Below are 23,265 nucleotides of genomic sequence, written 5' to 3' on the forward strand. Positions count from 1 at the left end.
GAGACATGATGGTAAGACATCGGACCTGCATTGTCCCGCACCCTCTACAGTTCTGATACTAAAGATAAGCATGGGAGGGAGAAAAGCCAAGTAGACTGTCCATATGCTGTTTTGCCAGCAATCGTGAGCAACAATTTTCACACCTCAGCCGGTCTCTGGCCCAGTGACCGTGTCTTCAGGTTGCATATTATGGAAATCTTGAGCATTTGTTTGTAAAATGAAAGGAAATTTGCTATATTATGCATTTCAATCCTCTGAAATGAATCTCGCTCCCAAATGGGGAAAAAGGTAGTTAAATCATCCTCTTTCTTTTTAAGCAAGAGAACTTATCGTCAAACAGATTGAAAAAGCCAAATCAGTGCCAAATCGGCAAAAACTGAATGAGGGACGAAAATATAAAAGATACGCCTGACAACAATGGCAGATACTACAGATCGGTTTTCACGCCGCCTCAACTCTCGAGAACTGGTTTTGTCAATGTTCTCTTTAAGCAGTCTACGGTTGGGTCTCAGTCTACGCCTCCGGGGCTCTGAAAGACCCAGGCCGCCATATCACTTGCCGCATAACCTTGGACATCAGCGTCCACGGCCTCAATCTATTTTTGCCAGACTCTCCCTACGATCTTCTTTATCGTCGATTACGCTTACGAATCTGAAGATTGCCAAGATGACTCTGCGTGTTCTCGTTCCTATTTTTTTCTCTGTCACGTTTCTCGTCAGTTCAGCAGTAGTCATAATCTACACTTTTGTGCTGAAAAGTCGATTACCGGCAATGCTTGTTGTCGGTCTGGCCATTGCTTTTGTATCAATTGCTGTTTTGGCATTGGGACTTTGGCTGTGGCTGCTGAGCATCAAGAGAGGACAACGAGGAAAATATGACAGGGTAAAAACCAGTGTCATTGAGCGAGACGTTGTGGAAGATGTGGAGAGAGGAGGGCAGGTTGAGTTGACCAGAACTGATAACATAGGAGAGGTTGATTCCAGGGAAGTCAAGTACGAGGCACAAGAAGAGCAACATGGCTGTGAGTGCAATAAAAACAGCAAGGGGGAAACAAAGGCGAATCATGGAAACGGACACGGTAAATTTGCCCTTGGAATGGCCAATGGTGAGAATAAAGCCAAAGTTCAAGGTGCTGAAACTCATGATCACGCCCTGAAAACCAGGACAGCACAACCTCAGTGTTCGTCCTGCTGCGAGCTGAAAATAAATCGGGATGCAGACAAGATCAGAGATAGAGGAGAGTCAAAACAGGTTCCTAAAACCTATCATCTTGCAGAACCTACTGCAGCCAATTCTTCAATCAATTCAGCCGCAAAAGCGAACGTGGGAAGAAAAGGGGAGAGCCCCCACGGCAAGGAGGAAATCGAAGCTACAGAGAGATTTCGCCCTGCCGAAGAGTCAAAGACGCATATCAAGAGGTAAGAGAAAGACCGATGCATATGTAGTCCAGAACCAATATTTATCTGTTTCTAACTCGTCAAAGGCTGAAAGATATACCTCAAATGGGGAGCTTAATCCTCAGTAAATCAGACAGCTCAAACGGAGATCTTTCACCTCATACTCGGCAGACTCTTTCTGGCAAAGAACCGCAAATTAAAGATAAGGATGAGCAAACCAAAGCACCAAATCCTATTAGCAAAGGACATATTACTAGGAGCGGGAAACAAAAGGACTTGCAAAGTGTCACTTGCCCGTCACTCCTCCCCCCTTTGGCTCCTGGACCGCAATCCCCACTTTTGAAGCCGGAGGTAGTAAAATGTCTTCCAAATGTCTATCAAGGCTCCGTGGCAAAGCAAGAATCCGGCGATGCTTCTTCGAAGCCTACCCAACCGCGTCACATAGGTGTTGTTCATGGCGGTGTCCTTGATCCCAGTCCTGTTTCATTGAAGCCCAAAAAGCCTTCCAACATTCCATCCCTGCATCGAACCAGCTGTTCATCAAGATCTGAACGACAAGATCAATGTCGAAAACAAATTAGCGACCATTCCCAGCAAGGCGTTTCCCAGAAACAAAAGTGCCAGTCGAATAATCCCAAGTGTCCTTCGGAACAGAGCCTTGCCCCTCGCCCATTCGAGGGTATAATCGGCCGCGTTCATCGGCCACGAGTGGTTTCAGTTCCTGGGAAGTTAACCCAAGCTCGAAATCGAGCTCCTCTAGCTCCTGGCATTACATCTCACTTAGCCCCACGGAAGGGATTGGGCTCAGTGCCTGAGACCGCTGAATCGTCTGGAGAGCTTACCAATCCACCAATTCCTGCAAAACGGCTGGCAGAGGGAGCAGCAGCTCTTCACAACACTAACTTGCTTTCTTCCGTCAAAAGCCAAACGAACCCTCAAACAACTGCTGAATTGAAGCAGCAAGATACGGCGGCCACAAGTCACCAGCATCAGAATTCCTCAAATCAGCAAATGACCGAGTCCAAAGGAGGTTCACCGTCCCAGTCCATACTCAGAACAATATCCAGCCTGAGTCAACACAGAATGAGTCTACGTCCGGACTGCGACCCTCGTGGTCCATTTCGACTTGGGCGGCGGACTACTACTCCCAGAATTCAGGAGGACGCAGCACAGGTGGCTCCCACAGCGCCAACAAATCAATATCCGTATCACGCTCACCACGAACATCTCCAGTTCAATTTCCAACAACAATTTCCATCCCAAGCCCCGGTCCCGGTCCCACCTCCGGTTCCAGAGCAACTCACAACTGTCCTCAAACACGGCAGCAGCAAAGCTCGAGCGCGTAGCTACAGTTATCCTCACGGACAGCCATACTCAGCATCACATTCTCGATCTCATCTTCACCATTTCTACCGCCGTCGCCGATCACTTCGACGCATTCTTCCACGACTAAGCTTAAAGATTCCGGGCCGTAGCGCTCCTTCCAATCATTCTGTCCCTTCACTGCTCCCGGCAGCAACGTTCCCTCCGCTGTATGCACAGCGTCATCTAGTTCCGCAGGAGCATCTATTCCGTCAGAACATCTTCCAGGCTCCTCCTCCTTTGTCACGTTTATATCCGTCCCACCCGCAACATCCGCGCTTAATCGCACTTACCAGTACAGCTACTCATAACAGCAGGGGCCTGGATTCCTCGGAGAACGACCGGCGCGAGAGTTTCCAACTGGAAGCGACGTCTCCGCGTACTGTCGTTCCGGCACAGCGACAAGAAAGCGAACGCGAACGTCAACCTACAGCCCAACATCACGCCACTGTGGAAGGGACCAATCCTAGTGGTAGTGCTGGAGCTGGAGCTACGAACGCAAAAGATGCCAAATAATCTATCTAAATACCAGACGTGCAGACAGACATGGACCAAGCATGTTCAACACAGACAAATCAGCAAATCAGCAAATGCTATACATGTCTCAGGATGATTAATTAGTGGTGACACGGTAACACAGACACTAGGCCTTACGCACAAACCCAGACCTAAACAGCATAACACTCATGAACGAAAATAAAACCTTTTTAATTAATTAAAACACCTAATACTTTTCAAGAAATCTGACAGAGAGTCGAGGACTCGAGACCAGATACCCATTTCAAAAAAAACATTAAAAATGTGCAACTCCAATTACATTACCAAAAAAATGAAAGAGTCCAAATGCAGACTGTTCCCTTTTTTTCAAACAATCGGTTTCTTCCCCCAGGATACTTCCCACATGATAGCTCGGGGTTGTTGTGAGTCGTGCCGTTGGTGAGCATATCAATAACTTCAATGACAACGACAACAACGACACTAATGACAAAACCCTCGAAGGAAAGGGGGACAGAAGATGGTAGTGTAACGCAAGATGAGAACGTGGGTATGAAGCATGGAGCATGGTGCATGGTGCATGGTGCATGTCATATACTCCCATGTCACACATCAGCAGACTTCTTTAGAAAGAAAGTAAATAAAGGATGATAGAGTAAAGGGTATGTGAACGACGTGGCGATACCACGACGCGAAGGTATTGGTATCCCGTGATTTTATTTTGCTCGATTCCTGCTCCTTTGTTGAAAAGAATCTGGGAAGAAGTGCTACTTCTTATTCTCCCATCTCAACCAGAGGGGTAGACAGACTCCAGACTCCCGAGCGAAGAGGCCTCGTTGGAGGAAGTTGTCCACGTAAGTAACGTAGCGTGGAGCCACGAGCCACGGTGTGATCCCTTTGGGAAAATATAAGGGTGATAACTTGCCCCCAGGAAAACGATTGCCGCATTGAGTTCTAATTCTCTTCCCAAGCACATATATATAAATGTGGGGAGAGGATAGATGCCAAGCTACCATAAGACTGGCAGACAGGATGGCATCAGATAGAGCCAGAGCCAGAGCCAGAGCCAGAGGGAGTAAAAGCTGGCTTCTTACAACTGCCATTCTCGTCTTCGGTGCTATGGTGAGCACTCAGCCGTCATACGGATAAATGGCTCGAGGACGATAGCTGGCTCAAGGGCAGATGTGCAATCAAGACTAGAAGGGACCATCCCAGTTATGCCGACTACGTATTCAGCCCGTCTTCTCGCCATTCCTCATCTCGACATCGCCATCGCGCTGCATCGATTCTGGCCGCTCTTTGATATCGCCCGTGTAGGGAGGGTCACCACGGGATGGCGATTCGGGCTCACCGCGCTTTCTCCGTCCCAAGCGCTCACACCATTCTTCGGCGCTGACAAGGGTGCCGTCAAGCACTCCGCTGACTTGGGACATCATGTCTAATCCTTCCTTGGCAAGGACCAGCACACGGTGGGCGCTCGAGATAGCTTCCGAGGCAGGCTGGAGAGAGTCGCTTGGGGTGCCGTTGGAGGAAGACGAGGCGAGACGGAATCGCTGAGGGAGGGAGGTCAAGTGTCGACGCACGAGATCTCTCGCATTCTCAGGCAGGGCGCCGCCGGCGTATCGGGACACGACATCGACGACGCTTTTGAGCGTCTTGAGCACGTCTCCTTTGAGTTCTTGGATGCGCGCAAAGAGAGCTGCAGGGTCCCGGGAACTATTTTGCACAAGAGCTTGCGAAGCATCTCTCGAGCGGCCTTCGCCGTCTTCCATGATTGCGTTGCGGTATCCGTCCGAGCCCGGCCTTGATTGCTGCCATTGTTCCCATTCCTCGACGACATTTTTCAAAGCGACAATGACCTTGCCGAGGTGAACATTCGCCCAGCGAAGCCAGCTAAGGCAGTACTTGAGACTGCGTAATGACTCTTCGCTCATGGCCACGCCGAGGCCAGACGTCGAGAGCATCAGACGGGAATGCCAGGTCGAGGGCTGCGTTTCTTGCCGCTCATCCTGCTGCGTAGTAACGAGCGCGCCTGAGCCGGTCTGCTCATGCTCTTCGTAGCCAGGCGAGCGGTGGTCGTCATAGGCTGGCAGCGATTCCGCAAATGAGGATTGGGACGTCCGACGGTGACTGGGCTCGGTCATTTGGGCAGCATGTGGCTGCGAGTTTTGCTCAATGTCCATGCCATTGCTCTGCGGTCCGCTCACTTTCCGTCGTTTGTTTGTGCCATTATCTTCCAGTGAATCTCGTCGCTGGTGTGTGCTTGGCCTTCGACTGCCTCCCAACCACCATCTCACGCCGCCTTCGACGCCCGTCCTGCGGCCGACGGTTCCCATGGTATTGGCAACTGGCGTCAGTCGCCGTTCGACAAACTCTGCACCTGTCCGAAATCGCGGCGAGTAAGATTTGGAAGACGAATAGGCAGACAGTGACCCGTTAATGGCCGTGCCAATCAGAGGATGAGACGATGTCAGAAGAGAAAGTAGCGGTTCAGGTGGCGCGGGTTCGTTACGCTCAATGGCTGCTTGGCGCTCCGTGTCCTCGCTCTGGGTTCGTTGGCGTGTGTCTTTTGCATTTAGCTTTAGCATAATGCCCATTCCATGACATCGAGACGTCTTCTGCTCACCAGTTCCGAGATTGTGCAAAGCCTGCGCAGCAATAAGGTCGTCCATGGAGAGTACACTGACTGCTCTGTTGCTGCGGTCGTCGATGATGCTTGCATTGCTGACAGACACGTCGCTCCTCACATCCATCTCAGAGCCCTCTCCAATAGGCGTGGTCGGTACCGCAGGGAATATTTGCTCTCGAGGCGACAATACGTACTGTTGATGATGCGCTTCGATGCTGGTCCGCAGCTTAGGTGGGGCGGGATTCGGCGACATCACCATTGGCTCCAGAGTCGTTCTGGGAATTGTTTCCTCTCGACGAGACGGGGCAGAAAGATCTCCCGTTGCAACGGGCGGAAAGACAAGCGTTGCCGGATCATGAGAATGGGAGGAGTAGGCTGGTGGATATTCCTCCTTTGTCGCCATGGCTGCTGCGACTTGCACGTGAAAACGTGAACGCCGGCCACAACGTCGACAGATAGAGTTTGGATTGTGGAAGATAACGGTATCAGCAGCTCGCAATCACTGGCATCAATGAAAGAAGCGACGGTAGAAGAGTTTAGTCGGTCGTCGAGCACAGGAAGGCTGGTTCAAAGTCTGAAGCTGAATACTCAATGTGGCATCGACGGCTGGAGCACGGGCCAATCAGAGGCACGAGGAGTTGGCTCAAGAGGGCGGTAGAGGCAGATCTTGTGCCCAAGTATTGGGGGGCAGGGAAAGACCGGAGGTTCTCTGCCGACTTCACCTGCTGCTTTGAGTAGGGTCCAAATATAAGGTCATCCAATAATCAACCCGAGATAGCTCTCTTGCTTAAGCGTTCGCCGGAGAAAAATGCAGCAGGGTTAAGATAAGTCTCTTCAACCGGGAAAAATCCCATCTGAGGGGAATCTAGTCGGGGGGGAAGGAAAAGGGAAAGGAGACAGAGATGGAAAAGACAGTCATGTCACATGGGAGTCACATGGACGAGGCGAAGCATCACATGCATCTTTCCTCGGGCCAGCATTAGCGGAAAATTACACAAATCGGGTTAGCGCCATTTAGTGTCAGATAATACTCCATTAAAGGCAATATCAAAACTTCCTTGAGAACAATTGCTGCTTTTTACTTTTGTTTCATTGCACAGCGCTTTTCGGAATAAGGATTGAAGATTTGAATTCATGTTCCTATTCGTTTGTCTACCACTCAGCTAGTCCAGGTATTTTTGTGTCTTCCAGCTTGCCATGCACAAATAAGGGAAGCTTCTTTCGCTGTTCATCTGTGAGCAGATTTAGCAGCTCTTCTTCACGTTCTGTTTTAAAATGCCGGTAATGAATGAAGGTCCAGTATACCCTGTCAAAGGCATAGCTGTTCTGCGCAGCGTAGATGATCCAAAAAAGCTCAAGGTCGTTTTCCATGTCCTTCTTCATCTTCTCAGAAGTGCGTTGTGATTGCCGAAGTCTTCCTCTACTCATCGCCAACGCTTCAGACTCGGACAATGCTTCTAGAAATAAAGGAAGTTTGGATCTAAATGCTGTCTCAAAGCTTTGAAGATTCGGTTGAAAATTCTCCGGTCGCTGAAGTAGTAACCACCACGGAGCCACCTGTCCAAACTCCGCAGGAGCAGCATAGCAAAACTCCCAATCTATGACGGCCTTGATCTGTAAATTCTCATCAACCAGCACATTCGTGGGGCGAAAATCGTCACAAGCCAAATGGGATCGGCATTTGGGTCGAAAAAGTCGAGATGGAGCGATTCTCCCGAACCTGCCCTTAGGTCGCAGTGAATCGACAATGTTCTGGAATATGCAACGCGCAATGTACTTGCGTCGACAATCAACCTCGTCCTTGATAAACCCATGCCGTTGTGTTTCAAGATGGTGAAGGAGCTGGGTAGTCAAAAATTTCAAGTAGTTGCGGGTAGATGAGAATGTCTTTCCTGCTTGAATAGATGGCTGAACATTTCCCTGTTCAGCCAGGAAGACCATGTCCTCTGTAAGCGGACGGCCGTTGACAGTACCATCGTCAGTGATTGAGCCAATGCGAGGAAAATTAATTCTTGATAGTTCAACCATGACATCTGCCATTTGGCGATACACCTTCTTCAGCTTGTCATCATCAATGTCTTCCTTCAGTGCAGCATTGTCTTCAGATATCTGTAGCCCCATTGATAACTTGTTTCCATGGACATATTCCATTATAATATAGGGCCCAAATTCACATTTCCCATGCTCGAGTATTTTGGGTACTGGAATGGTCGTATGGGTTTTGACAAAGCACATGACTGCGACCTCCTTTTCGACCTTTTCGTCTGGAAATCTCACCCGCCCCGGTTGAGGAAATCGAATGACAGTGTCCAAATGCTGGTCCTCATATCGGAAAACAAAGCACGCATTGAAAGCGCCTTTCTCCAGTTCCATTGACTGTGCTTTCTTGCCTGACCGAACCTTGGCTACCAGACTTCCGAGCTTTTCTAGGTTCTCCCTGGTACAAATCTGCTTCACCCAGGCATAGTATACTTCATCGGCTTTGTCAGCTGCAACTTCGTCATACTCCATCGTCATATATTGTAGATCCGCCGTGAATGCTTTCCAGTAACACAAGTAGACAATTAAGGGGTGCAGTCCCCTTTATGCGAGAGGGAGAGCCAGCATGTACAGGACTACATGCACCCTTTGACTGGCGGGCCAATGGCTTGGAAGTATATAGCAAGTACAATATCTTGCTGAACAGGAGTATCTCCTCTCGTGGGTGAATATTGCTGAGTCAGTGCAGCATTTGAGTTTCTATTTTTGTTGCAATTATGCATTTCTGATTCATGCTCGCAGCAGGTCGAGGGGTAAGCTTCAGCATCATGTCAGTCTTTGGTGAGAATTCTAAAATGGAAATTTTGTCAGCAGCGCAGCCAGCCTTGGGGGATTCATAGGGCAAGCGGGCATGATGTCAAAACTGGCCGGAGACATTCGCTTTCGTTTAAAAAAAAATTGTCGATCTGGGCCAAACAACCTCACGTTTGTCCCGTTTTTGTTTGCTTGTTGCTTTATTTATTTTTCTGTTTTCTATTTTTATCTTTATTTTTTGGTGCGGCTGACAGGTTTGGCAGTGGAAATTGTCGTGCGATACAGCGATACAATAATGAATCACAATAATATACTCTGTCCTGAATATGCTATGTCATAATGCGACAGGGAGGTACGAGCACAGAAATGACCCCTTTTCTTTTTTGAGAAGATTTACCGTTCGTCGTGACATGGATCAATCGAAAGAATCGTTGATTTCGAACTCTATTTCTCCGCATCCTCCCGTGCGCCGCGTGAATGAAGACGGCCTGATCGTTGGCTGGCGTTGGCATCATTGTTTCAAGAGATTTTTTGCTGTAGACCCTTCTGGTTGATTTGCATTCGTTTTTTATCCGCGTGTCAATTTATAATTGCTTCACGCAGGTTGAAAGGCTAGCTCAGGGATAGTCATGATGTATCTAGACACTAATTTCATGTCATGACTGTGCATGCTGGCATTGGCAGACGCTTCCGCAAGCATAGACTGATTTGACCGCTGGCCGAAACGGCGCTCGCCCAGCTCGTCTCATGACCAGAGTTCAGAGCGAAATCTCTCGAGCCAGAACGCTTCATTGGTGTAATTGTCTAAGAATTCGTCCAACCACTGATCCCAGTCGTCGTTCCACCTGACAGCCCAAAAAGCAAGAGAATATTCCCAGTAGCTTGGATACCATCCGGACTTCTCCCAATCAACAAAGACAGGTTCCAAGTCCTCGACCGGGCTGCCTCCGTCAATGGATAGCGCAGTCGAAGCGGTCTGTCGCATCAAAATGTTCTTTCGCTGACAGTCGCCATGCGTAAATGTCGGCTTTGGACCAGAGAGAATGCAAGGGAGGGCATGGCAATAAAAGGCCGCTCTACGCGGTGACGGACCATCGCAGGCATATTTTCGCATTAATGCCTCGTTGAAAGCGTCTTCTGTGTGGAAAGGACCGTTGGTCGAGGGGTCCGGGTCGGGTGTCCAGAACGTATCGTCGAGAAGAGGGCGCTCGCCAAGGCTTCCGAAATATCCAGGTGAGGGTATTCGGCGTAGCTCATCAAAGTAGGCTCGGAGTCTGGTGACAACCAGTTTTTTCTGGCTCAATAACAGATTCGGCCACAGTGACTCGAGTGTGTCGCCCACAATGTGTTCCATGATGATATATTTCACTCCTGTTTGCGGGTCAGAGTAAAGGGCATACACCTCAGGAACAACAACATTAGTTGAGGCCCGGACAAACATCATGTTCTCTCCTTCTACCAAGTCGACTCCAAGCCCAAACTTGACTACAAAGCACGGGGCCACCCTGACAACACGGCGTGCTCGATATGGAGTAGAGATGTCTGGTGCCATTTCAATATCACTATTTGTTGGAAGTGGTGAAGGAAGGGTCCTTGTATAATATGGTATTTCGATAGAACTTGTCATGATTTCAATGGTCGAGCAGCCGTTTCCTGAAGCAGTAGTATATGCAATTGTTGGCCTGGATCACGAACCTAGGATTTTGGTGTTTGTATTAGTAGTACCGGGGAGGGGGGATGGGCAGGTCTTGACAGGGTCTTAACAGTAACTTTACTGGGAAGCTTAACTAGTAAGTTACCTAACGAATTGTAGCATTTCGTTAACCCCTGCGTTAACCGGCGCCACCAAAATTATCTGTTCTACCGACCACGCACAGTGAGTTACATACCATTTCATCTGCCAACTATAGACAAAATCTCTGGAAGGATGTGGCTATCAAAGCTGTATGGAAGAAGTTTGCTCGAGGAGAACCCAATCCAGCCGACATCAAATCGACAGCGCAGAAGAGAATTCTGAAATTGCTCGACCAACACCTCCCTTGTTCTATCTATCGATCATGAACGACGGGGTTAGTCCGAGCCAGCCAGCTTTTGATCAGCTACTCGGCGAAAGTTGTAAGCTGTGGTCCTCCTATCGAGATGCTGCCAGTACGACACCCCTACTTCCATCTGATTGTATCAATTTGAAAAGTCTCCTTGGTCGAACACCTTCGTTCCTCGGGAGCGGGTTACTTCCTGATGATGTCCACGTCTCCCTCGCGTGCAGGGAAGAGCAATCTACACAAGGACAGCAAGGCCTACTCACCAGCGGGCGTTCTATGTGGAGAACTTCTCGAGGCACATGTATCCTTGAGCATAAGGCTATGACCTTGGATTTACTATTGGGTGTTCCAACACCACTTGCGGTGCAGATTTCCGACTGCGCTCCGTTGACGGAATGGCCCGGCATCCAAGGCATTTCGGGCCATGACAAAGGCAACTATCTTACCATCTTATTCCTCGCATGGGCTTATATCCTCTCGGCACGATGGGCCGAAGTTCTAACGGATTCGTCGGAGCTACAGTGCAAAACCCGCTTTACAACTGGAGTGGTTTCGCCCCGGCTCGGACCGAACCAGCAAGGTGACGTGGAGATCGATTTAGGTGAACATGTCGAACAGGATGAAGCGAGTTGGTGGAAGGCTGTATTAACGTCACCAGGCGGCTGGGAGGTGACTGCGGACTACAACGGGAGAACATTCCTATCCCCGTGGTCTGTCTCGATCTCTGCTACAATACGCATCGCTGTGGCCGGAGATCTCGTGGTTCCTGCTGCCCAACCACCATCATCCAGCCAGGCCCTCCAGTATTTGGCTCGATTTTGCTCCCATAATCGCCTCCATGGTCAATGTGTGACTGCTCTAGCTGGGGCGCTCTATATCCCTTTCCTGAGCGGAAAGTCGGTCTCACTCCCTGTGCCACAGCCCGCCCCACGACACCAATCCCGGGAACCTGTCGCATGTTTTGCGCAATCTCACTCGGATGTCGTTGCAGAACACGGCAAGCTTCTCACGTATTATATGACGTTGAGCACCAATGTGTGGGGCATGCGGTCACTGCTCTGCAGCACTTTTTTCAACGCCGATATCGAATGCAATCTGGTCAGCGCTTGGCTTAACCCTGCATTTGCAGTCATTGATCCGCTCTTGCGAGAAGAGAATGTGCCTGTGCTTGCCAAGGTCCTGGCTAACCGGCAACCCAAGTTAGGCAGCCTCTGGCTTGGTGCAATATTTATGGGCGTCGCCAAATCTACCTTACGGGATATTCGAACCGGGCTCACGGCAGTCAATCTTAGCATGGCTGCATGGACCAGGACAGAGCAATCATTCATAACATCAGAACCAGGTGCTAGTAATGGGGAAACAATCCGCCGCGAGGATGAGTGTCGACTCTTATTCATTTTGGGTGTAGACGGATATACCAGAGCACCTGTCCATCCTTGGAAACCTTTTGGAGAGACTCGCCTGAGTGATGCCGAACTCTCGGTGCGGCAGCATGCTTCTTGTGGGTGTCATTGTCTGGAGTACATTTCATGGAACTGGACCCTCACGAATGGCAAAGAACTTGAAGACCCAGGCATTGATTTTATTTCCGACGATGAGAATAATATTAGCATACAAAAAGGAGAGGCACATGCTCCAAAGCAGCACAATAATGAGTTGTGTTCCCAGTCATTGTCAGAAATTTCTACACGCGGCATCTTTGGGTGGTTAAGATCCACAGGATACACAGCCAATGAGGAGTCCATATACAAGCACCCCTGGATCGATATTGAAGGCTCTGACGATGAAGATGTAGGCGACGATGGATCCGATACTTCTGAGCATAGCGCTGCGCCGACGAAATTGATTCTTGATTGGCTCAAGTAACGTTGAAGCCCAGGGATGTTGGTCTACTGTGTCAAGTCGATCCACTCTTCAAAGCCGTCTGGGCCACCAGCTGGATGGTCCTTGCATTTGGAACATATGGCATATTTTCCTGAGATTCCATGATCGCCAGTTTGGCAAATTTTCCACTGCTTCCGACATCCTGGTGCTTTGCAGACAAATCTGTTATGTGCATCATTCCAGTGGTTGCAACTGGCGTTCCTGCAAGAACCTGCTTGACCAGAACTTGCAGTCATTGTTGATCCTCTTGGTGCCCGATGGGAAATCGAGTGCTGCTCGGATGGTGAAATGGCTGTTTAAAATTTTAGCAACTTTGTTGTATGACAGCTACATGTCCCATACCCTGTCAACCTTACAGTCGGCCAAATGTTATCTTCATTTTGTTGTGTAATAAAAATATACAGCCGTTTAGGTAGGAATCAAATAATGATAATGGAAATGTCTGTAATACTTCCTAATCACAACTAGCATCTAGAAGAGGGAGAACCTACATTTATACACCGTTCGCGCCAGCTGACAGAAAGCGAGCACCCTATGTCCCCTCCCCCCTCCCAGCCAGGAGACTCTATTTTGGGCTCAATCAATAAAAAGGGCTTGCAGTGGCTTGCAATCGAGCAGCGAGTAGTAGCCCTGTCCGCCATCATCTTGTCAACATTTAGTTTACCATTTCCCTAAACTATTAAACTTGAACATGGTAGCGCTAAGGAACGCTTCATGATAGGTTATGTACCCTCCCCTACCCCTTATAAATACAGCCATGATCCAAATCCCATTTTATCTCTTATCATTTTCCCTGTACTGTAACTACAAGTTACAGAGCTGCACCCATAGGTACTGCCAGGGCTAACAAGCAAGAGGCTCCTTGAGGGGTCAAATCAACATAGACTTGGTCATGGTCACAGAAGTACTTGGTATAATGGCAGAATGGTTATGAATCATTACTTAAAAAAAAAAGAGAAAAAAGAAAATGAACACGAAGAGGCATAAGCAACCACCCCGCCCCCAAAAAATCTGGGAGAAAGTACCTATGTACAGTTGGGGGTTACCAATATTTACTCATTTTGGTAACCTTACCAAAACCTGTAATATCTAACAATATAAGTCTTTCTCAACAACCTATATATTGTCCTAAATTTATATGCATTATAGAGTTATTTATTAACTCATTATATTATTCTAATTTTGCTTGATTTTGTTTAACTAATTTTTTTGTTATATGTAGAAGACTTTTATAGGAATACTAAGGATTCTAGTTAGTATTATATAGCCTGGAATAGCAGGGCATTTCTACAATAAAATGATATAATGTTTATAGGAAATATACAACTTAACATCTTATATCTATCTATTATTTTTAAATTTCTATACTATTAGTTATTGTTAATTTATATGTGGCAAAACATCATCCCCCATTAAGCCAATGACAAAAAGATTTTCACACCCTAATACTGTATGTATAATGTATATAATGGTGAGCTAGCTTATTATCTAAATGCTATAAGCGAATAGTATAGCTAAAGCCCTTGATCGTTTTTAAACCATGAGCAGCTAACGGGTGAGCGAATATCCATCCCCATCCTTTGCTCTTGCCTCCACAGCACTCATGAATGGAGGGAAATGTTACCTAAGTTAGGGTAGGTAGGTACCGGATAGAACTTAAGTTCATACACCCCTAAGGCCGATTAAGGTTACTGAGGAGAGGGGGAGAAAAGAAACGAGGGCAGCGTTAGTTGAGGCAGCTAATAGCTACAGTACTAGGCCACGAATGAGTGCCGATCGGGGACCCCGACCGCCCACAACATTTAATTGTAAATTAATCCACGACCACATAATTAAAATTTGTTCTGAATAGACCATTGGATAGCTGAGATTATATAGTATAATGCACTAAATTTCTAATATTTTGTTGGCCCCCCTTGTGCATCTATCACTGCTTGACAGTGAGACCTCATGCTCCCAATAAGACTGTTGAAGAGACTTTTTGGCAAAGCAGACCACGCAGTTATACAAATATCCCCTAAATTGTGATTGTTGATTGAATCCATGTCAAAGTCTTCCATTCAATCCCCATCTGAGTTGTAGACCTCTTTTTTCAGTGGAAACCAGCAGTGTTCTATGAGATTCAGGTCTAGAGAATAAGGTGGCCAGTCTATATAAGTAATACCAGCATCCATGAGCCATTGTTGGACCTGTCTAGCAACATGAATGGGGGCATTATCCTGTATGAAAATATGGTCAGGATGTTAAGCCATAAAACTTGCAAGATTGTCCTTTAAACACTGTAAATAAACCTCTGCAGATATGCCTCCTCTTCAGGCATTTGGATCCCCCTTCAAGACCTGTGCTGCAAGCTGTGTATGGCCACTAAATGCTGCCCATATCATGACTCTTTTGTCCTTCCATGGTCTGGCTCCAATGAGGTCAGGATTCCACTTATCTTTCTGTGTATAGAAGACCCATTGTCTGTCCTGTCCAGAACCCTCTTGTACTGAACATTCATCACAAAATACCACATTTTTCCATTGCCATTCCTCCCAATTGACATGCTCCAAGGCAAATTAAAGTCTTTGAAGGTGATTTTCTACTGTAAGATAGGGCTTAAGGGGCTGCCTATGCTTTGAAATGCTGTGCTCAGCAAGGCACCTTTTGACAGTCCTCTGGGAGATGTTTGGAACAACATTCAAGTTGATTTTGTGTAAAGTCTGTAGAGGTTTCTGTGTAGCACTGTAAACAAGTGCTTCTTCTTGTTCCTCTGAGGTCTTTTTTGACCTGGTTCTTGGTGTGGATTGATTGTTGACATAGGTTGAAGCCTTTGCAATGGTATTGTATATAGTCTTAACGTTGACCCTGTATTTCTCAGCCAATTCCTTGCACTGAATTTTGCATTTTAATGTGCCAATAATCTCCGACCTCTGATGAGGAGTTAGCTCTTTTCTAGATGTTCTCGGCATTGAATTGGTGGAGATGACTATACATGAAGATTGGGGGGACCGCGACACCTCCGCGATTGTTTTGGTGTTTTCGTGTTGCATTCCCGATCGGCAATCATTCGTGTCACCCGACTGTAGTGCATAAGGGGCCAGGATTAGTGGTTTATAGTTATGACTACAGTTGACCGCTAACACTAAAATTGCTTATATATAGCGGCTGAAACCCTCCCGCCCCCCACACCCGCCCCCAACCTGTAAGGGAATGCGCTATGGCCCGTTTGTTTCTTTGTTGAAATTTATGACTCCTCCAACACCTTTTGCTCGTTCAGCCTGGTAATACTTTTACCAAACGCTCTGTCACAATCCCAATAAAGAGATTAAAAGCAACGTATGCCAACTTGACAGTTTACAACGGCTGAATTCTCTCTCTCTCTCTCTCTCTCTCTCTCTCTCTCTCTCTCTCTCTGAGATATCACAGCGATGGCCAGGGCTATCAATCAATCCATCCAACAAGTAAACTCCAACACCTGGCTCATTTGTGGCCGATTACTTTGCGAACGGATTTCCCGCTCAACAGACGCTGATTGGGACGATGAAGTGGATATAGCAAAAAGTTACCGTCTCACTTTGGATCCTTCTCCAGCTCCCGATAAAGTGACCGACCTGGATTCCCACGACCCTCATATTCAGCTGCAATATGACCCAGGTGGTTGTTCTGCCGTCTGGGCCATTGGAAACAACGCCTTCTGCAAAGTGAAAAGCCTTATTTCAGGTGTCACCCCAGAAAAGGATACACTTGCCTATGTAGAAAACCTACACAATCGCAAATTCACTACCCCCAAAGTCATTTATCACATCCAGCTCGAGGACCGAACCATTCTCATCCTTCAGAGACTGCCTGGTCGGACTCTCGGAGAGGCGTGGCCTACTCTTGATATTCGTTGGAAAGAGAACTATGCCAAAATGATTGTTGAGAGCTGCAAGGACCTCGCTGTGCAGAAGCACGGAAAGCTATGTGGTGTGGATGGTATTAGTGGTATACCTGAAGAATACCTGATCCAGAAGCGTAAAGAGAAGGATTTTTCGTGTACAAATTTGCAAAAGGCATGCGAGCAAATCGGCATGGACTGCTCTGAATTTGTCTTCTACCATGCAGACCTTGGTCCGGGCAATATCATTGTAGAAGATGATCCTCCTCAGAAAGGAACGATTGGGATAATTGACTGGGAAATTGCAGGGTTTTCCCCCAGGGGATAGATTCGGACAAAGTTTCGAATATCGAGTGGACTGGATTTACCAGATGGCTCTTTGGAATGGCGAATATTGGTGCAGGAACTCATGGGAGCCAATAACTTTGAATCACATCTACAGGAGTGGGCGGATTGGTGGGGCTATATAATTAATTGAGTGCTCTGTGGATTTATCAGATGGATAGGTATTGGAAAAGACTGAAACATCCGGATCCAAGAAACTTTGTTCCATAACTGGTTAAATGTTGATCTCCAACACAACCAACAACTACCTAGTAAAGGAGTACCTAGAAAGAAAGGATGACTTTGAGCCTTTGACCAGGTTGTGGAGGATAGGAAGATGGCGAGAAGCAATTTAAGTCGGTCCGTTGCCAAGCTAGGCGGATTAGGTCGTTCAATGGCGGGCACTAACTATAAGGTAGGTAGGGTTGGGGTAAAGTTACCTACATACCCTCGTAACCTCGTTTGTCCCCCGGTCCACTCGGTCGTTTGGATGGGCCCGTCTGACAAAAACTTCGGTCGATACCATAGAGTCAGTTAGAAACCAAAGTTAACTTTAAGAACCAAAGCTAACTTTAAGTACCAGCTCCCAAAAGAAGTTTTCAGGATTCTTATTGGTGCACTTGTCCTATCGATATACTGGCCGAGAAGAAGAACAATTTGGGTAACTTATACTAATATGAATGCCTTTCAACACACTTACACAACACACGATACTCCGAGCCTCTCGCAACAATAAACATCTATGCATATAGGGAATCTAGTGAAAATCATATCGTCCAATCCTCCATCATTCGTGTCATTATATCATCACTGTATCGTAAATATTGGCACCACCCTTTTTCCTTCTCATGCTATGTCCAATCTTTTCTCCATTCAGTTGCTCGGCCGATATATCTCTTATCAGGCTTATACGAAGCATGCAAAGAAGGCAAAACGACAGCAGGCCCAGAGTCTACACACATTTCTTGCCTCTCCAATCGGGCTGATGTCACTGCTCCTCGACTTACAACCATTGCTTTGATCATTCCGAGTTCGCGTCCAGCAACGTACCAGACAAATTTACTTCGATGGTGTTTTGCAAAAGCGGCCGATGCACGTAGAAGTCTCCAGTCTGATAGATTAGATCCGCCGGGTCCAGCATCTTGGCGCCAGTGAAGGGCCAAGGGATGGGTAGAGTCTGATGGCGGAAGAATACCAAGAAATTGCGAACGACATTTCTCAACGCAGGCAGTGAAGTTGTCGCTGCCTTCAAAAGAACGTGAAGACGTTGATTTCAAGGGTGATTTCGACGGACTGGTCGAGGAAAAGCTTGAGCCGCCTCCATTATTTGATGAAAGGATAAGCGTGTTCCATGCTTGACGAACTTTCTCAATATCCTGAACTAGTCGTACCAGAATCTTTCGCAATTCTGCGTCGTCCCTCTGTTCAGACCTCGACTGGACGCTTTTGTACAGCGACACTAGGTCTGAGTCAAATGTAGTCACTTCTCCAAATTGACGAGAAAAGTCACCCAACACTCCTTTGATCATCTTGCGTGCGATTCCAAGTACGAGGTAATCCAAAATATGGTTTGTCGGTCGATTGTTGTTGGGATCTTTATACGCAGGTCTTCGAGGTTCCTTGCCAATCTCTAGTCGGGCTCTGATAGAACGCCAATCATCTTCAGTGAAGACGATACCTTGCTTTGGTCGATCAATCAAGAAGCCAAGTAAAGTCGCCACGGTGATGGAGTCAGAAGTATTCATTGACCCCCTTTCATAACACATATGCTCATGAAAGACGGTGCACATGCCGAGCAAGCTTGGCTCAATACTGAACAAGAAATTCTTAATCAGGAACTGTTGGAAAAAGTCTCGATGGGTGAGTGAGAGGTCCGAAATAGAGGTGCTTTCTTTAGCAATTCCTAGCTCTTTGAGCGTTGGCTGGTCTGCCGGCAATGGTGCGTTCTGAAAACGGCCAACAATGGCTGGATCCCAGCAAATCCAAGGCCGATCACCGTCGTAATCACCACCTGAGAGCATTTCCGCCAAAGGTGTCTGGCCCATCGCAGAAAAGACAATGACATCCTTCAAACCGCGGAGCTCCGGCTTAAAGACCGCTCTCACTTTTTGGATATCTGAAGGCAAATGCGCAGGTAGTCGCGCAACCAGAACATCCACGTTGTGCAGTAAGGTATCTTGAAACATCGAGACTGGATCTTTGAAGCTTGTGGAGAATCCGATATGAACCTCGCCCTCCTTGAGCACTCCCAAAGGATCGCATACACAGAAAGCATAGCAAGACTGACCGACCTCGATATTTAGCTTTTGTTGCAGCCGATCGCAGTCCTCTTTGACCTGCTTCTGCACGATGTCGCTGAAAAAGCTGCACTGCTTAGGATCGAACCCGTTCTAGAGCTGTCGTCAGCGACCTGAACCCACAAGCTGAAGTGTAACAAAATATGGAGTCAACCAGAATCACGGGCTTCGAAATCGTTTGAGCTTACCTCCACACACCACACCATCTTCTCGGCAGGGAATGCAGGTATTGCACCACACCAGGATACACCGTCTGCCTTTCCGTCGATGCGGGTGTCAAGAACCCGGTATGCCTCATGTATCCACTTTCGAAAGCTCAGTGGATCATTCATTGAGGTGACTTGCTCGTCAAGCTGCCTTCGTAGACCCCGTTCTAGATACCCAGCAAGTACCTCTCTAGGTACTCCTCGTTCTTCGAGGATAGGTATCAGCTGGATATTGAGCGAAGCGGAAGCCAATGGTTTCGACCAATCATGGACTTCAAATGTGAGCTTATCTTCTTCAATACACGATTCATCTTCGGCGAATTTAGTTTGAGATACGGTGAGCTCAATCCAGATGTCTCCTCCGTTCCTTTCGCTCAGGACAGAAGCTTTCTCTTCAACGTCGCAGAACCACAAGCCTTTTGCACCCGCGATACGGCCCTGAAACGCGCTGGGAAATACCCCTTGGAGACCTAAGCGCTCGGAAATGATCCATGCTGCTGCTTTTGAAAGCTTTCCACAGCCCTGTATAAAGCGGTAAGCGATAAGCATCCTTCCATTCTGCGCAGAATCTCTTTTTTTGACTCACATCATTCATCACTTTGTGGTACACCCGACCTGTCCCTGTTTCCGTTGAAGGAAGAGTCGATAGTTGATCTGGCACATATTTACGAACTTGGCTTGGCGAAAAGACTATCGTTGGATAGGTCTTTGAGAGCCCCAGATTCATTCGAGCAAAAGCCTTGTGTATTCCCATGCTCTTATTTACTGTTGCTGGCAAAAACCAATTCCAGAGACCTTCGACTGACATTTTCGTGTGGCTGTCGGGTTTTTCGCCCTTGGCTGATATCATCTGGTGAGTCAAGTCAAAGCCATAGCCGTCCATGGCAAAAAGATAGACTAGAAACTTGGCCTCATCAGATGGCCCTTCTTGAAGCTTCTTCTTGCGAGTTCCCTTATCTCTGACAAAGAATGCTTGGTAAGTTCGTCCCATGATCTGATGCTGTTGATTGACCAGCCAATCTACCACCTTTTCACGTAGTGCATCTTTCTCTTTACTCAAATGTTGTGGGATGTCAGACCTAGAGAATGAAGGTAGGCCAAGAATCAGAAACCGATCGTTTCCAAACCTCCTGAGGAGGCGAGAGGAAAGCTCTATTTTCATGGGTTTCAACCGAAAGTGAAAAAGAGGGCCATTCGTGGAACGATTGAACGTCAAATCACCGGTCAAGGCTACCTGGTCAAACATCCGACCAGCTTCATCCCAAGCATCTCTGGGAGATCGCTCAGGCCACGATTTGCCTTGCGCTTGAGCGTTCAAGACAAGCCAATTCCAAAGGCTTTCATAGTCATTAAACGGTATCGTAGCATCGTCTGGAAGTCTGAGGTCGCCGTGTAGCATGAAGCGGTGAACTTCATATCGAACCCGAAAAGGGGCACTGCTCAGATATTCCGGGGGTTCGGCACCTAGAAGGGGGTCAAATTAACCGCACATCCAACTGCAGTAATATTGACTCACCGAAGATATCCTCGTTACTCAGTCTGATTGCATCATTGCTGCGATCTGCCGTCGGGACTTCATTCAAATGAACGTCTCGAAGGGGTCGAGAAAGATTAGAGCTTCGACTCGATGCGTCGTTCATTTGCATTTCCGACACTAAAAGATCTTCGGTCAAAACGGATGACGCGTATTGCGATACACTGTCAGCGTGTAGCCATGCGTTTGCCTCGCAGTCCCTTGCTTTGCTATTCCAAACGGCTTTTTCGAAGTTTTCCTCTTCCTCTGCCAGCTGATGTCTCTGGTCACTGCTATTGAAAGAAATATCAATCTCCGTGGGTACTGTTGACATGGAATTCGTTACCGAGAATGCACTTGTTCTTGAAGCTGTTGTTGTCGAATTGAAGTTGATCTTTGAAATTTGTCTTCCTGTTACGGATCTTTTCCGTGGAGAAGGGCGTCTTACGAGTGCAGATCCTAGGTCTATCATTTCTGGCCTGTATTCATTTACTTGAATGCTCCTCGGAAATTTCTCCACAGTTGCATTTCTAGGCGACTTTCTTGAGTAAGGCTCGTTACCATTGTCACACAGTGGGCGCTTGTGCAAATTTATTTCATCGGTCAGTGATGGCATGGGTACGTGGTCCACACTCCTGGTGAAGAGCATAGGCGACTCTCCATTTTGGGCTCGTTGTGACCGCTGACTGCGCCGCAATGCTACTTCCTCCGTGGGCGATAAGGGTCTTGAAGGTGTTGTCAAATAGCTTTCTGTATCAGAGGAGTTTTCTGGGGAGATTTCGTCTTCTCCGAAGCTGCTGTATATTGTAGCGTCTGCGCTCGACCATTTGCTCCGTCCCCACTCCGTTTTCTCTGATAAAGTCCTTGGCGGATGCCGTGGATCTGGGTGATCAATAAGTACGTTCTTTGATCCGCATACCATTGAAGGTTGAGCAGCGTTATCCTCGTAAAGAGATCTATAGTCTCTTGTATGTGGGTTAGTCACATGGCTGGGCTCTTCACAAATATTGTAATTCACAGGCCTCGATGGGCCAGCTTCGGTGGCTGGGGGCACGTCAGGTTTCAATCGCCATGGCGTTGGACCGGCGTTTTCATCGAGCCCGTCCTTGCTAATCTCAAATTTGGTCCTTAAAAGAGCAGTTTCGCTAACAAGTTGCTCAAGGAAATAGCGTCGTAGCTCTTGAACGAGATTGGAAGATGTCTGTGGCGTTCTGAGAAAGCCTCCGACTGACAATCTCTCCTTGCCTTTGGACTGCTGGCCCGGAATAACATCTGGGTCCTGATCCGGCTTATAAACCCAGTTGGAGATCAATCCTTTGGCATATTCGTCAAGATTCTGGATGGCACCATTTATATCGCCATTTTTAAAATAGAGGAATTTTATATGGCTCAGTATCCTCTCCTCAATCCGATCTCTATTCGGTATTTCTGAGGGTGACCATGGAGCGCCATTGCGGTCTGGCAATTGGAAGTTATATTTCCCATTAAGCTCGTCTATAATTTTCTTGATTCCTCCATCGCGGCGACCATTCGGTGTTTTGGGCGTGGTCATTTGGCATTCCGGCTGCGGCGGTTACACGGTCGGCAGCGATCCAATTCGAAAAGAGGATTGTACCCGTTCGCTGGATCTTTCAGGCGAGTCAGCGTATAGCATAGAGAGCTAAAGTGTCAAAAAAGCATGCTAATTCTTACAAGGCTATCTTTCTGGGCTCTTCGAGGTATCCATTAAAATTCAAAGACAAAGTCCTTCGTGCGAAGGAGTTGATAGTTTGGTGGGGTCCTCACAAGGGCAGCCAGGGCGGCTAGATCAAATCAGAGGACACAGAACCGCACACCCTGGTTGCCTCCAACCCCAAGCAGAAATGTCAGGAATTGACACGACAGACGGGCTCTTACGACGGGATTTTGCAACTCTCATAGAAGTAATTTTGCACCTGCAAGTGTCCGTGTACACGCCCAGCGGAGTTTCAAAACAGTCGTCACAGTGGGGGTTGATTCTTCGCTTGATGTCTCTCAGCGATAATATAAACGAATTTCCCCACACGGTTAACTGTTGATCGGCTGGCCCAGATAGGAAATGTAATTGATCGGCTGTGGTCGAAAGATACGGGAGAGCTCCGGTTTACAGTGCAAGCCATATTATGAAAGCCAATGTTTGTTGCGAAGATACCTAAGCATCAACGGTAGTGTAAAGTTGCCGTAATTGTTCATTTCTATAAAAGCTTAACATTGGAACCACCTATAGGTATCATGGTACATGCGGGCAGAGGATTGAGAAGCTTGGTGGTATGAGGATAGTTAGTAGGCAAGGGTCCGTTCCGAACTGTAGGGATAACACGACCTTTCGTACTTTCTGCTCTCCTCATTCTCCCGTCTCATCAATCAGACGGAGAATATGGGCTCGGATTACCGGCAGTAGTGTACCTCTGTAAATCAATCACCATATCCGGAGTAATGCACCCTT

General features: G+C 47.5%; 7 protein-coding genes across 7 annotated transcripts; 3 read left to right on the plus strand and 4 right to left on the minus strand.

The window, feature by feature from the left end:
• The first annotated feature begins 230 nt into the window (after positions 1-230).
• On the plus strand, positions 231-3,414 carry L228DRAFT_26998 (hypothetical protein). The gene is made up of 3 exons (XM_018335350.1): positions 231-288; positions 341-1,418; positions 1,484-3,414. Exons 2-3 carry the CDS (start codon positions 418-420, stop codon positions 3,273-3,275), a joined length of 2,793 nt encoding a protein of 930 aa, XP_018185946.1. The 5' UTR covers positions 231-288; positions 341-417; the 3' UTR covers positions 3,276-3,414.
• A 1,072-nt stretch (positions 3,415-4,486) lies between these two features.
• On the minus strand, positions 4,487-6,286 carry L228DRAFT_240915 (Opi1-domain-containing protein; the record flags this gene model as incomplete). The annotated part of the gene is made up of 1 exon (XM_018331289.1): positions 4,487-6,286. One exon carries the CDS (start codon positions 6,284-6,286, stop codon positions 4,487-4,489), a length of 1,800 nt encoding a protein of 599 aa, XP_018185947.1.
• A 733-nt stretch (positions 6,287-7,019) lies between these two features.
• On the minus strand, positions 7,020-8,487 carry L228DRAFT_250078 (hypothetical protein). Its single transcript, XM_018333239.1, has one exon. The coding sequence runs from the start codon at positions 8,392-8,394 to the stop codon at positions 7,036-7,038; it is 1,359 nt and encodes a 452-aa protein (XP_018185948.1). The 5' UTR covers positions 8,395-8,487; the 3' UTR covers positions 7,020-7,035.
• Positions 8,488-9,126: 639 nt separating this feature from the next.
• Positions 9,127-10,336, minus strand: L228DRAFT_263044 (hypothetical protein). The gene has a single exon (XM_018334459.1). It carries the CDS (start codon positions 10,301-10,303, stop codon positions 9,422-9,424), a length of 882 nt encoding a protein of 293 aa, XP_018185949.1. The 5' UTR covers positions 10,304-10,336; the 3' UTR covers positions 9,127-9,421.
• Positions 10,337-10,593: 257 nt separating this feature from the next.
• L228DRAFT_250079 (hypothetical protein) lies at positions 10,594-13,024 on the plus strand. Its single transcript, XM_018333240.1, has one exon. It carries the CDS (start codon positions 10,623-10,625, stop codon positions 12,582-12,584), a length of 1,962 nt encoding a protein of 653 aa, XP_018185950.1. The 5' UTR covers positions 10,594-10,622; the 3' UTR covers positions 12,585-13,024.
• A 2,988-nt stretch (positions 13,025-16,012) lies between these two features.
• On the plus strand, positions 16,013-16,939 carry L228DRAFT_256802 (hypothetical protein; the record flags this gene model as incomplete). The annotated part of the gene is made up of 2 exons (XM_018333945.1): positions 16,013-16,770; positions 16,816-16,939. 2 exons carry the CDS (start codon positions 16,013-16,015, stop codon positions 16,937-16,939), a joined length of 882 nt encoding a protein of 293 aa, XP_018185951.1.
• A 458-nt stretch (positions 16,940-17,397) lies between these two features.
• L228DRAFT_285105 (hypothetical protein) lies at positions 17,398-22,546 on the minus strand. Its single transcript, XM_018336302.1, has 5 exons — positions 22,494-22,546; positions 20,805-22,429; positions 19,875-20,752; positions 19,271-19,810; positions 17,398-19,175 (listed from the first exon to the last, which is right to left on the minus strand). Exons 2-5 carry the CDS (start codon positions 22,351-22,353, stop codon positions 17,637-17,639), a joined length of 4,506 nt encoding a protein of 1,501 aa, XP_018185952.1. The 5' UTR covers positions 22,354-22,429; positions 22,494-22,546; the 3' UTR covers positions 17,398-17,636.
• Positions 22,547-23,265: the final 719 nt, after the last annotated feature.

Source organism: Xylona heveae (assembly GCF_001619985.1).
Source record: "Xylona heveae TC161 unplaced genomic scaffold L228scaffold_10, whole genome shotgun sequence".
Classification (NCBI taxonomy): Eukaryota; Fungi; Ascomycota; class Xylonomycetes; order Xylonales; family Xylonaceae; genus Xylona; species Xylona heveae.

Coding starts and splice junctions, on each gene's coding strand:
- L228DRAFT_263044 (XM_018334459.1), bottom strand. CDS start 10,303: ATGACAAGTTCTATCGAAATACCATATTATACAAGGACCCTTCCTTCA.
- L228DRAFT_26998 (XM_018335350.1), top strand. CDS start 418: ATGGCAGATACTACAGATCGGTTTTCACGCCGCCTCAACTCTCGAGAA. Junction 1,419..1,483: donor TCAAAGACGCATATCAAGAG/GTAAGAGAAAGA, acceptor AACTCGTCAAAG/GCTGAAAGATATACCTCAAA.
- L228DRAFT_285105 (XM_018336302.1), bottom strand. CDS start 22,353: ATGACCACGCCCAAAACACCGAATGGTCGCCGCGATGGAGGAATCAAG. Junction 20,753..20,804: donor GAGTAACGAGGATATCTTCG/GTGAGTCAATAT, acceptor ACCCCCTTCTAG/GTGCCGAACCCCCGGAATAT. Junction 19,176..19,270: donor AGATGGTGTGGTGTGTGGAG/GTAAGCTCAAAC, acceptor CGACAGCTCTAG/AACGGGTTCGATCCTAAGCA.
- L228DRAFT_250079 (XM_018333240.1), top strand. CDS start 10,623: ATGGAAGAAGTTTGCTCGAGGAGAACCCAATCCAGCCGACATCAAATC.
- L228DRAFT_250078 (XM_018333239.1), bottom strand. CDS start 8,394: ATGGAGTATGACGAAGTTGCAGCTGACAAAGCCGATGAAGTATACTAT.